Consider the following 13,408-nt stretch of genomic DNA (forward strand, 5'->3'; position numbering starts at 1 on the left):
TCACACTTCGCTGATGCTATGGCACATTTGCTACAGAAATGAGACAATTTATAAGTGTTTGTCCATTTCAAGACCTTAACCCTTCTAGTTCTCATACTACTGTTACCATCATCAACAGAAGACATCAAATAGGTTCAAATATTCTGATACCAGCCTGCACTGTTAATAACCAGGGTCTTCTCTTATCTGAGAAGATAAATCAAACTGTGACCAGAATTTTGAGGCTAATGTCCATGAGGGGGCAAGCGTTCACATTACCACCAATAACATTATGGGAGAAGAGTGCAAAAACAGAAGCAACTGTCTCGTGAATAGGATGCTTGCTTATCTTTTAGAGGCTTACATACATTCCTGCTATTAACAGACAGGGAGTTTTGAGCTCTGTCTTGCACACTGGGAAAATATTCACTCAGTGTGATCTCAGTCATCTAGTATTCCAGATATTAACAAGGTGTTCAATCAATCTTGCCTTTTAATCCATAACAAAGTATTCAAAAGTTTCCTGAAGTACCTTCTTCCTAAGATAGGAATTGGAAGTTTTGAGGAGCTTTTCCACCTCTCCTGCAAGGTCTCTGCACATTTCTGAGGAGCCCATGCAGCCAAGAGTACAAAGTGCCAGCCCCTGCACATACTGCGTGCTGTGATTAAGGTCACTGCAAAGGAGAACAAAAAAAGTCAATCAGCATGCACACACAGAAATTGAACACACAAAAAAAGGGCATCTACAGCTAGAGTCATCTATCCAGCAACACATGGCCCGAAAGAACTTTCTGGATTCACAGCTCTGTGGGAGCACAACTTGGGATCAATGGGAGCTTTGAGTGCATGTATTGCAGGGTTTGCTACTCATTCTACTCAGAATCCTCAATTAAAAAGATAAAAATACTTAGTTTAACTATCAGGTTGACCTGTCAGGGTATCCAGGGATTGAGCTGAGAAGAGGGAAGACTATACAGAATTCCATTGAATATGGTTTTAGCTTTGGAACTTGCATGCAAAGCACAGACCAGCAGTGACACTGTGGGCTGTCCCAGTTTAAATATGTTCTACAACAGGTTTTAGCTTCTGCATCTACAAACCAAACAGTATAGAAAAATCTGTGCAAAAGTATTCTCTATCCTGTCCAAAAACCACAAACCTCACCATTCACACACCTTGAAAACAATTCATACAAGACTTCTGTTTAGCAATTTTTCCTATTCATATGCCTAAAGAAGTTGTGAAAAGTGGTCACTACAAAGCTAAACTACCTAACAGGAGATGCTATTCGTAGCTACAATGCCACACTAAACACAAGACAACATAGCTTCTACATGGCAATCCCAACAGCCTTGAAAATCAAATTCTACACCACTTTTCCATCTGTGTTTGGTACTAAGGTTGCCACAGCACCCAGGATTCAATGCTGAAGAAAGTAAAAAATACAGTTTGTGGTCTGTGAGGCAACAAGAGCTGGGGACTACAAGATGGAAGAGCTGGGGGAAGAAGTGGTTCTGAATCAAACATGCAAGAGGTGCCAAATGGAAAGACAGTATTCTGGTTGTAACATGAAGCAGTTATGGCAACATGCAGGTGAAGGAACAGGTAGCACATGCTATTAAATAGGTTGGTTTTTTGTTTCCTTCCTTTAACAATTTTTTGGCAGCTATATAAAGCTGTGTGTATCGCAAGTACATGCTTCAAGAGGTTGCTTTCCTTTTTGTCTTGAAAATCTGGATCTTGCTATGAAACACTGAAAAACAGTGCCATAAATAAATCCCTTAATGTCTAGATAAAAGCAAGACACAATGGCAGATATAGAAGCCAAAGGAGAAGGCAATATACAACCCAGTAGATGGTGGGAAGCTGTCCACCATTTTTGCTCAGCTTCCATCTGACCCATTTCCAGTTCAAACTCACTACACCCTTACCAAATTCACTGTAGCATAAACAATCAAAGGAGGTGTTAACCTGCACCCTGGTTCTAATGGAAGCACCTCACAGGTATAGCACTTCAATGAAAGATCTTTAGACCAAAATCTTGTCTCCTGGATGCTAGGTTCAAAGTTAGCAGATCCTCAGGCCCACAGTTTTGTCAAGTTTCTTTTAAAGCACTTTGAGGCCACAGTTTAACTGAAGATCAATACTTTACTTGATAATATCTGAGAGACTTAAGTGCTAATAATATATACTTTAGTATGTATTATTACATACATAAGTACATAATAATAAAAACCAGTACACCACACACAACCTTTGGGTAGGTCAACCAGAACCCAGCTGTTCCATACCTGCTCCAATCCATCTTGAAAAGAAAACGTACTCATCGTCACCCACTAAACTATGATGTAAGAAAGTCCCGCTTTAACATTACTTTGCTGAGAGAAGTATTAAAAAAATAGTCATTCCCATCCCCTCTTGTCTGATTTCAGCAAAATTACAGTACATCCCAAGCTGCTGCCTTGCTTCCAATGAAAACCATTCGTCAGGACCATTAGATTTTAAAAAGAAAGCAAGATACATAGCCTTGTTCCTTGACAACTCTTCAGAGTTTGTCAGCAGAAGCAAACAAACACACAGGACGTGTTGCTTGCTACATATGCCTCTTCAAAACCAATGCAATTTTATATTCTGTTCCCACTAAAGACGCTAGACAGGATGGCCCAATACAGAGCACTACAACGATAGCCTTATTATGGTCAACAGCACACAACAATTTCAAGGCACCAGTTTTCTAATACAAAGGAAAAACCCTAAAGTACTCTAAGTATCACTGTCAGAAGGATACTTTCTGATACTGAAACCTCAAATCATCGTTTGATGGAGAGGTGGTACCCTTACTTCTTGATGCAATTGGTCATAAGAAGATGAACATCCTGTCTCTCATCCAGCAGCAACATGGCACCTAAATACCCAATGCGCTTGTCTGTGAATTTCTGAGACGCAATAAGCTTGAGGCACTCCAACTGGAAAAAAAGGAAAAAAAGAAGAAAAAAAAAGACATAATTAGCTTGAAAACTACTTCTTAGCTAGAGCAGAAACAGTTTGAATTTTGATGTGTAGTAACGTATGTATCTCAGAGTGTACTTTTAAAGGTGTATTCGGTTTCCATTTTGGTGATGTGGAAAACCAAGAAAGATTAAATGACCTGGCTAAAGTTCCAACAAAGCCAGCAGGAAGGTCATTAGTAGCTCCGGTGCCGTGAAGTGGTCAGACACTGTTGGTCCTCCATGACCTCAGATACACCAGATATGTTGGTTAATGTCAGATCACAAAAGTAAATGATAGCACATTGATAGAGATGAATAGCACATTGATAGAGAGGAAAGATACATCAGTAAACACAAAATAATAAAGATCTGGAAATCTAGATAATGTGTCATGTTTGATATGCACATAAAATTTTTTAACTAAACTTAAAAGGTTCAATTTACCTACTAGGAAGAGGATCAATGCTCTGTAAGCTGCCAAAACAAGGACATGTAGTGATAGGACAAGGGGTCATGACTTCAAATGGAAAAAGGGGCAAGTTTAGGTTCAATATTAGGAAGAAATTCTTGGCAGTGAGCATGGTGAGGCCCTGACACAGGCTGCCCAGAGAAGCTGTGCCTGCCCCTGGATCCCTGGAAGTGTTCAAGGCTAGGCTGGACTGGGCTTGGAACAACCTGGACTAGCAGGTGTCCTTGCCCACGGCAGTTAGAGCTAGATGACCTTTCAACTCAAACCACTCTAGGATTCCATGACTCTAAAACCAGGTTGTGTTTATTGTGATCTGTAACTAACTTGCTGTCTAGGCAAAAAGTAGATTGCCAGAGATAGTGATGTTTTCGCACGCCTCTGTAATCTCTGGAACACCAGAAGTTTACTAAAATCATGTGCATTCCAGCCACTACAAGTTTCCCTTTCCCCCTGCAGAAATGGCAACTATGATCAATAGCACAGAAGAGATTCCCAAGACAACATACGTAGTTTTCACCTGCACTCTGCTAATTTAAAATTTAACTGCCAGCTCATTTTTACATCTGACACTTTGAAAAACAAATACCATCCACCACAGAGATATTCTGACATTACAATGCACTAAACTAGTTTTCTGTAACCGAAAACTAATCAGTTATAATCTACGTCTACTTTCCTGACAGGGAAGTAAAGTTCTATCCCTCACAAACAATTCCTGTAAGTCTGCTTTACTAGCTGGGGCAGCAAATAAGCATACACAATAGGTCTGAGGACGGGTCAGACAGAGCTGGCAACAGATCCATAGCAAAGGGGGCACACACAGGCAAAGATACGAGGTGTCAGGAAAAGGGATTCATGTCTTCAGCTAGACAGAAGCTTGAACAGGGCAACAGACACAGGTGAGATGCAAGGAACACACACATCAACAAGAGCAAAGTTGCACAGTATATTGGTAAGAAAATTAAAGGTGAAGTGCCAGAGAAAGAAAGTGCTATAGCCTAGTCCCCACCCTGCAAGTTCTTATGACCACGTGGCATTAGAACACACACTCGGCTGTTGACATTGTTATCATATGCAAAAGCCCAGCTAGTGCAAAGATGACAAATCGGGAAGAAAAGGCTTGAAAGAAATTAAGTTCAGTCTGCAAGGCTAAATGAGATGAAAACCTTGAATAAACACCTCTGAACAATAAGACCAGTCCTCTGCAAAGACAACTGCATTTGCCCAAATGCCCGAGATCAGCCACAGAAAACATACAGAACACTAGATATCAAGCTCTCATGTTTCCAGTGCTTTCTGTAAGAGAATAATGCACCTCTGAAACAACCTTCTTTCCTGGGTTTACAAGATACCTATACAATCCTCCGTAAAAACGCAACATAAAATTGATGACACCTAAGCTACAGAGTAAAAGCCAATGAAGAAAGAAGATGAATGACTGAGGAAGAGCATAAGAAAACTGATGACTGCAACAGATACTCTAAGATACATTTCTAGTACTTTTGAATTTAAAATATATTAGTGAAATTTACCCCATGAAAGGCTGATGAGTACTTGCTTCACTTGTATAGAAGCGCATGCAAACTAGATTCATGCACAGCAATACTAAGAAACATGATCAGCTGAAGCTCTTACTAGGTGTAATTAGTGGAAAAAATCTTGATACTGTTAAATCCATTTCATTCAAAGGAACAATTAAAATCTGCTACATCACCACTGTAACAGATACTATTGGCATGTAACCGGACTACAACTGACCCAACTTTTACTGACACAGGCACTCTTCCAACTGCAATTTTTTTTCAAATAGAAACAATGACAATAATAAAGTTATCTGACCATTTGTCCAGGCTGTCCGACGACTTCCAAACTTGCATAAACAGCATTTGCACATGGTCAGGAGACAGCATGCCATTCAGTGCATATCAGCATGCACTGGCTAAATACAGCGCTCATTCTCATACTTGTGTACAAGATATCCCAGGTCAAAGTTGTGGAGCCCTGGGTTGGATAGAAGTAGACCAACCACTCACTCCTGGTTACCCAGACTGTTAGCTGCTGTCTGCTTACAGCTTTAAGAGAGACTTTAACACCACTTGAGGCTCTCCTGTTTTTTAGCAAAACTTCTTTCCTGCATATTTATCCTATCACTCTCAGAAGCTTACTGCCTACATTGCAGGACTGTCTATCTGCAAGACTCCACTGTTGGTAGAGCCTGTGTCATCAACAGGTCCCCAGCTCACACAAACTATACTCCTATACAACAGCAGCATCTTGAAAGATTCCCTCCAGTGATAAGTGTTAAGGACACGCAAAGTTCTCTAAATCACTCTCTTGCAGAATACTTGTTAAAACCCTTTTCAGCGTTGGGCCCTCCTGAAAATGCAGCTGATAAATTATAAGAGAACCAAAGGCATTGAATGAAGTACTCTGCTCTCCTAGTAGTCAGAATACATGCTTCTTGTCAAGATGTAGCAAGCCTGGCAATAACAGATACTGAACAATCTGCTTTAGCCTTCTTTCACTAACAGTGAATTTACCATTACTAACCAAAGCAGAAACTGAAAATTTCTGCTTTAGTTAGTAATGGCAAATTAGTAAATCTACTTAGTAATGGTAAATTAAATCATTAAACTAAATGGCAAATTATAATCTTCCTTGGATGGGATTAAATACTTGAGCAACAAGATAGAAGAATGAAATTTTGCTCTTAACATAGCCAAACGTTGAAATTCTAGATGACATTTTTGTAACACTTTTCATTATTCTTAAGGCCCCAAGATAATTAATTTTTGCGACAGGAAGTTTCTGCCTTGGACCAGAGAGCCCGGCTATGGAAAGCGTTAAGAAAGAAGAATATGTTGGGATCTCTAGCTGGTCAGAGTGACCCCGAGAAAAGTTCGAAAGTCTTTTTTCTCAGCCTGGCGCTTGAAGAAGGAGTCAGGGCTCTTCATTTCTCGGTCTCAAGGTTGTTTATTTTATCTTATCTATAAAAAATTTTCTCTTGCCCTGCCGAGGTCAGCTCAGCAAGACAGTTCCAGGCACTCTCTGCCCGCCCCCAAGGCTGCGTCATCTTTTATACTACAAATCACGTATATCATATTTACTTTTACTTTCTAATACTTATCACTCACGTTAGACAGTGCACCTCTATTCTAAACTAATCTTCAAGTGCCAACATCACAGCAGAAGATGGAGGCTAAGAAGAAGAAGGAGAAAGGCTGGACACACTCAGATTCTTCTATCTTGCCTCTTGAACCCCCATACCAAAAAACCCAAAATCTTCTTTTCCAGCCCGTGATAATTTCACTATTATTCTACCTAAACTGTTGTGGCTTGCTGATCTTCATATAAGGCTGGTAATTTGCTCTATGGGTCATAATCAAAACCACAGGTGTCTTGGGCTCTGTGACAGGGTCTCTGAGACCCCTAGCAGGAGTCCTGGTGTCCTGGACAGCTAGAGGTGTGTCTTGGGTCCTGACAAGAATACACAACTTCACTCGCTCTTTTTCAAAACTTTACCCTGAGAGAATAATCCAATAATATAGAAGTAAGATGAGGCACTTCACATGCTATAGCAGAGCCCAAACTCACTAATCCTAACTGTCTGCAATTTGAATTCACTGATTTGAGCTTACTGTTTCAGTGAGACATATTAGGACTCGTAAATTCAATCACAAATGGACAGACTCACAAGACATGAAGCTACTTGAAGGGATACAACAATTTGACTGATTTAAGCTTTATTGAAGACCTAGGTTAGATTACTACTAACAGGACACTTACTGACTTCTAAGCAAAACTATGCCCCAAAGACTAAACAAAGCTAACCTGAGGGACACCTTGCAGATCAAGAGCTTCCATCTTCCTGTCTCCTTTTCCTAAAATTTCTGTCAAAAATAGCACATCAAAAATAAGCCAAGAGATGGAAAACTCACACCTGCATTCTCCATGTCACCTGACTAAGATGGGGATAAGGAACACCAGCTTCTGATTGCCAGAACAGACCAGTTCTTTTCTGTCTCAAATACATTACTTTATATGGAAAAGGGCACAGAACCCCCTTTGAACTATGTGGTATTTTTCAGAGACAGAACTCCAAAGTGCTATTTTGATCCAGTCTAAAAACATCCCTATGTCTTGGACTGTGGTTTAAGCACTACTGCTCTGCAGAAACATGGATGGTGAGGAGGAGAGAGTGTGGCAAAAGCAGACTAACCTCAAGTTTCAAAACAAAATATGTAAGCCCCAAACAGCAAATATCACTAATGAAGTCTAAACTAACTAATATAGGTTCAGAACACACGTGAAAACAGACCTCAAGACACCCCAAAGATATGAAGAAGAACTGCGCCTAGGAATGCTCTGAACAAGTTAATGTGCCCAAAACACAGAAGACTGGCTTATGCACAGAAGGCACTAAATTTTAACCTACCTGGCCAAAATGTGCAGGATATCCCAGCATGTGCATATACAGCAGCTTTGCCACGTTTCTGCATCGGTATGTGTTATCCTCCTCTCGGAAGGACGACCGGATAGCAGCACATTCTTTTTGGATCATCTCACGCTCTTCTGCCTGGGTTCTTGCTGTCCGGATGGTCCGGATCAACTCCCGCAGTCTGATGGGGGCTGGCATCCTCTGAGAGAAGAAAGAGGACTGTAAAACTTTTACTGTCTCTAAAGGTTTCATAACGGTCTCACACTCCCATGTATTCTTTTTTCTTTCTTACACTACAACTATGTAAGTAAAAGAATGAAGAAAGTGCAGGCTACTTCAGTAGCATGGCTAAGAGTAAACTTGAGAACCCGAGGACTTCACTGTACCTCACATCTGCTCTTCCAGAACCTTAGAAATGGGAATTACTCCAATTTGAGCCAGCTGTCAAATGAACATAACATGATTCCCCACCTGAAACAGGCAGAAACAGCACTCTGCAAGGCACTCTCATATTCACATCATTTGCCTCTCTCCAGAAAAGCCAGCCTCCAAAGAGAAATGATCCCAGAATCATGACAACTTGGGACAGAAATCCTCTACAAAACATACCTCTGTTTAACAACTTGCACAAGATTTCATCTAAGTGGCCATTTCAGATGGCCACGCTTCAAAAAACCCGCTAACTTGGGCCATACACACTTCCTTCTTAGAAGTGTGGAAGTCAGCAGAAAAGCAAATGGAAGAGCAATCTTAGGTGTGTGGATATTTCAGAGAATCCTGCTTCAAAAAGAAATAATCAGGTTTACATCATCCTTTTATTACACCCCAATTAGAACAACCCTTTGTGAAACAAACAAGCCTGTGACATTACTGTCTGGCAGTATGGGTATGAAAGGTGTATACAAGGACACAGAGTTGTTTCACTTCATCAGATGGAATACCGATGGAGTCATCTGACCCACAGAGCAATTTAGTCTGCCAAGTTCCTGTTAAGAAGAAAGCAGCTATCAAACAGAATCCAAACTTTAGGATTTATGTTCAACAGTTGAACTTTTTAGTTCACGTTCACCAAAGCAGACTTCTGACTTCCAGGTAGCTCAGACTATATAAACATCTTTACAGCCTTCTTTCATCCATGCCAATGTTTGAAGAGAACTGAGCCCTTCTGATAAGGTATCAGACCAACTTGTAAGAAGTTGCCATGTCAGTCTGCTAGAGATTTTGTCTGCGTCACCATTCCCTTGAATACTGTGTCATACAGTTTAAGCATTGCCATATAAGAAAAAGATGTGCATTCAGGCGCTGCACTTAACTGGCTTACATGACGCCACTGAACAGAGAGGCTAGAACACAGAGCTAACGGGATTTCTTTGCTTGCAGAAAAGCAGAGAGAGATGCATGTACAAGTAAAAAGGTGGCCTTACAGTAAGCCAGACAAAGGCAGCTCCGAGTCTTGATTACAAACTCATACATACACTAGGCCTCTTCAGCCAAACCATGTAGAGCCCTCATATTTAAGTTCCCCATCTTCATACTTTAAAAAGCTTGAATTTACAGAGACACAAAGCACTCAGTTTTGAAAGTGGATGAGTAGAGACATTCTTCCTGCATAAGGAAACTTTGTCCCAAAATGCTGACTTGTAGGATCAAGACTATTGGACACATTAATCCTTACTCTTGTCTTGTCTCTCCATGTGAATTCACAACACTTCCTCACATTAGCGTGATTATCAATAAATTAACGGTTGCTATGCACTCATGCTGCACTAACAAGCATAACAGAAATAGTCAGGGAAAAGTAAGAAATCCATCTCCAGAACAAGCCCTTCCATGACCACTACCTTTGCTGCCATGCCCTCATGTAATACAGTTGTACATCCTTTCTCAAGGGGAACAAAAGCGATATGCTGCATGTAGCACTTAAGGAGTACATGTCATATTGATGTATTTATATAAAATGCCTTCTATTTTTCTGCCTCACTATTATTTTCCTGAAAATTGGTAACACTCTGTGGAATTTTGACTGCGGCAAAGCGCTCAGCTTGTGTTTTTCACAACAGTACCATAAATGCAAAAATCTCTTTCCTGGGTGGCAACTGTCCATGTTAAGTGCTGAATTTTTAAGCCTAGACTCATCTACTACACACACATACCACATAATTCTAAACTGATCTCTATAAGCCACATTCTTGTTGGAAAATTGAGCAGAAGTTACAAAGATAAAAGTGCTACTGCAGAAATATTCCTCTGCAGCCCATAGGCAATAATTTCATAATCACTAAGATCCCTCATGTGCAGGCTCATGCTGAAAAAGGTGAGTCCAGTCCTTCCACTGAGTTCACACTGGTATTCCAGGCACAGCACACCAACCTGCACATGCAAAAAACAGCTTTGCTCCCTTCCTCCCGAAAGCAGGCCCCAGACACACCAGCCTGGCTTGTGCACAAACAGGCAGCAGTGAGAACATGAGGCTTTGGGAGACCTCAGATGGGCTGGAAAAGAGGTGAAAGGTTCACTCCAGCATGAATCCACACTTATGCTATGGCTCTGCACCCTAATTAAGCTTACCTACAACACTGCTGTTCCTGACAAGAAAAGCAGTGGCTACTACTAGTCTAGCTATTACAACCATGACTGACTCCTTTATTTTAAAGGAAGTGTTCTTTACAAAGTTTTTGAAACACTAACACGCAACCTGCAAACAAACTGAGGTTTGCCAACAAATTGTTTAGATACCACAAAAGCTGTTTTGCTCTCACTCCATATCTGAAGGTTTATAAACCGTCGAACACTGATATCTGCAGCCTGTGACTTCTACAAGCCCACTCCTTTCCTTGCCAGTGGACCAAAAACTTTCTGTAGGTATGCCCATGAAAGGCTTCAGCATCTTAAGCTTGGCCCTGGACAGGAGAAAATAAAAGGAAATAATGCCTAAATAGTTCTGGTCAAGGGAAAAACAGAATTCAACAATGTTACTATATATGTGAAGTACAGCTTTTTATGAATACTTTTTTTTCATCCTTCTCCAGTGTTTAGGCAGGACTTCCTGCCTCACCAAAAAGGCAGGTACAATGACGACAAACTGAAGATCTAACATCATTCAGATATTGAAAAAAGTGAATAGTCAGTATTTACAAATACCCTTGCATAAATAAAAGAATTAGCAAGGCACACTGTAAAGGTTATTTTTTCTCCTCACTTCACAATCACAGGAAAGCAAGCAGAACCACCACTTCAGAAAGCAAGGATTGATGAGTAAGACCCAAAAAACAATTTCTGAGGTTTCCTGCTGTTCTCACTTGTGTTAACAACTAACGCAGTTACACGGACAATCTAACCCGAAGGACTAAGAGCAACTGTATCACACACACACACACTCCCGGCCTGATGAGAACAGAAAAATTCAGACCTGCTCTGATGGAAGATTACAAAAGGACAAAAGACAGGGCTGTGATTTATTTTCCAATATTCAGAAAAGGGACTTCTAGCCTTGTGCTGCAACTACATACTTTTTTTTAGTCAATATCAAATCCTTCAGCTTTTAATATACCTTTGAATCCATCCCATACAAAAGGTTTTGCATCCATCTATGTAAAATAGCATCTTCCCCTCACAAATCACCCTACATGTTTATCCTTGAAGCTTGAGCTCTTCTTATGTACACTCCTCCAGTATTTCAATACGAGGTAATTCCCATGCAACGCAGCACATTGTTTTTTCCCCCTCCACAAGAAAATGTTCTCTTAACATCAAAAATTCTTGCATCAGGTACCTGCTCTTTGCCTTCAGTGACTTTAAGATTCTTCTGCATGCTAATACATTGGAAATCTCATCACAGTTTTGAGTTTCAGACATTTCAAGTATGCGTAAGCAGTAGTTACTACAGATGAGAAGAAACTTTGGACACGAGAACACTTAAATTCAGAAACATTACAGAAGAGATTAACATTTACCTAGTCTCAGCAATTCCTAAGCCTATTATAATGCCAACAGACCTTTACTGGAACAATGGGAGGATAACTATATCATCTAGCAACAGCAGACAGTGGAGCTTCCCTTTAGCTGGTGCCTAAGTGCTTCTTAGAACTTCCTCCAAAGTAGCAAATCTTGTTCTTCAGGATTAGTTAACATTTTTCACCAGTACAGACACATTCTTTTACTCTTTGCACATCAACATAAATGACAAGGCAGTTTGTAGAAGTTGTTACCTATTTCCTGCTTGGGTTGAAAACAGGAGTTTCCTTCAGCCATTTCTTTGCTAACTATAAGCTCCAAAAATCAGAGATGATTTCTGAATACTTGAAAAGAGCCTACTAGTTAATATTTACAATATCTGGTAGTGTTGCACACAGAATTCTTCAACCTTATCAGATCTTTTTTCCTCTTCTAATTTCAAAAGCCTTGCTCCTTAGAAGAACATACTATCAAGATCAAAACTTCTGAGAGAGTTGGAGACCTAGTTCAGATTAGTTCAAGTTGTAGAGGTGGCTGGTGTTTAAGTTCCTTAGAAAACAAAATTCCAGCTTCTTTCCTGAAATCCAGAGACTAGGAAAGGTGTCGCCTCAGTGATCCTCCTCCCTCTGCTATTCCGGAATCCTTCCCATAAACTAATAAAAATGCATTCTCTCTCTTTGTGTAACTCATTCCTACTATACACAAGTGGAAAAAAAACCACCCAAACCAAACCCAACAAAAATCTTCATGAATTACACCATTTAGTTTTAATTTAAATTGTACTGATAAATCACTGTTTTCTCCTTCATATGGTCTGTTACTAGTGGAAGCTTGTCACGTTTGAAAGTTAAAGATTTTATTCAACAGGCCATTATACCAAAAACATTTGAGTATAGAACTACACCAGAAATCTCTCTTAGAATACAGCCACATTCAAATACGATGGGTCACCTCTTATATTTACAACACACACCTAATATTATCAAAACCCACCTTGAAAATGCTCAAGTGCTTTAGTTAAGCTTTATTCCTCTATCAGGAATTGCAGAGTAAAGACAAAGGATAGTCCTTAAACACTTAGTTGAGAGCACATCCTCTGGAAACTATTCAGAAATGTTACCTTACATTTAAAATATCCTATGTGTTTCTAAGACAATAAAACTTTAAAAAATAACAGCTGTTTTAAAACTTCTTTAGGACAAATTATCAGACATTTAACATTCCATTATTATTTAGCCTTTAATTCTGGAAACATTAAGACATAAAGGCCATCAAAAGAATGAAATTATTTATAGAAGAGATCTACTGTTTTGGGAAATGGTCTGGATTTTCAGTTGTGGTGATATATACACCAAGTTACAGCTTTTCATGTAAATAGCATTTCTGAACTTGGTTCTGTCTAGAAAACACCCCAAGCCTGAAGCAGCATAGATTTCAAACGCATCTAAAACACACAACTCCAGTTGCTCCATCCCAACACATGTATAAGCAATCACACTCCTCAAGCAACCCCAGCTTTTGGGAAGTTATACAACTGAAGCCAGACCAAACTCCCAACTGAAATCAACAGCCGAACTC

General features: G+C 40.0%; 1 protein-coding gene across 3 annotated transcripts in view; it reads right to left on the reverse strand.

Annotated features, from left to right (window-relative positions):
• Positions 1-13,408, reverse strand: part of AP1G1 (adaptor related protein complex 1 subunit gamma 1) — a 36,302-nt gene that overhangs the window by 18,902 nt on the left and 3,992 nt on the right. For all 3 annotated transcript variants that reach the window (XM_030955729.1, XM_030955730.1, XM_030955728.1), the window contains exons 2-4: positions 7,874-8,077; positions 2,821-2,945; positions 512-653 (exon numbers count right to left, since the gene is read on the reverse strand). In XM_030955729.1, the coding sequence (XP_030811589.1) occupies positions 512-653; positions 2,821-2,945; positions 7,874-8,074 (468 nt within the window). In that variant the 5' untranslated portion in view covers positions 8,075-8,077. The remainder of the gene's footprint in view (positions 1-511; positions 654-2,820; positions 2,946-7,873; positions 8,078-13,408) is intronic.

Source organism: Camarhynchus parvulus, chromosome 11 (assembly GCF_901933205.1).
Source record: "Camarhynchus parvulus chromosome 11, STF_HiC, whole genome shotgun sequence".
Taxonomy (NCBI): Eukaryota; Metazoa; Chordata; class Aves; order Passeriformes; family Thraupidae; genus Camarhynchus; species Camarhynchus parvulus.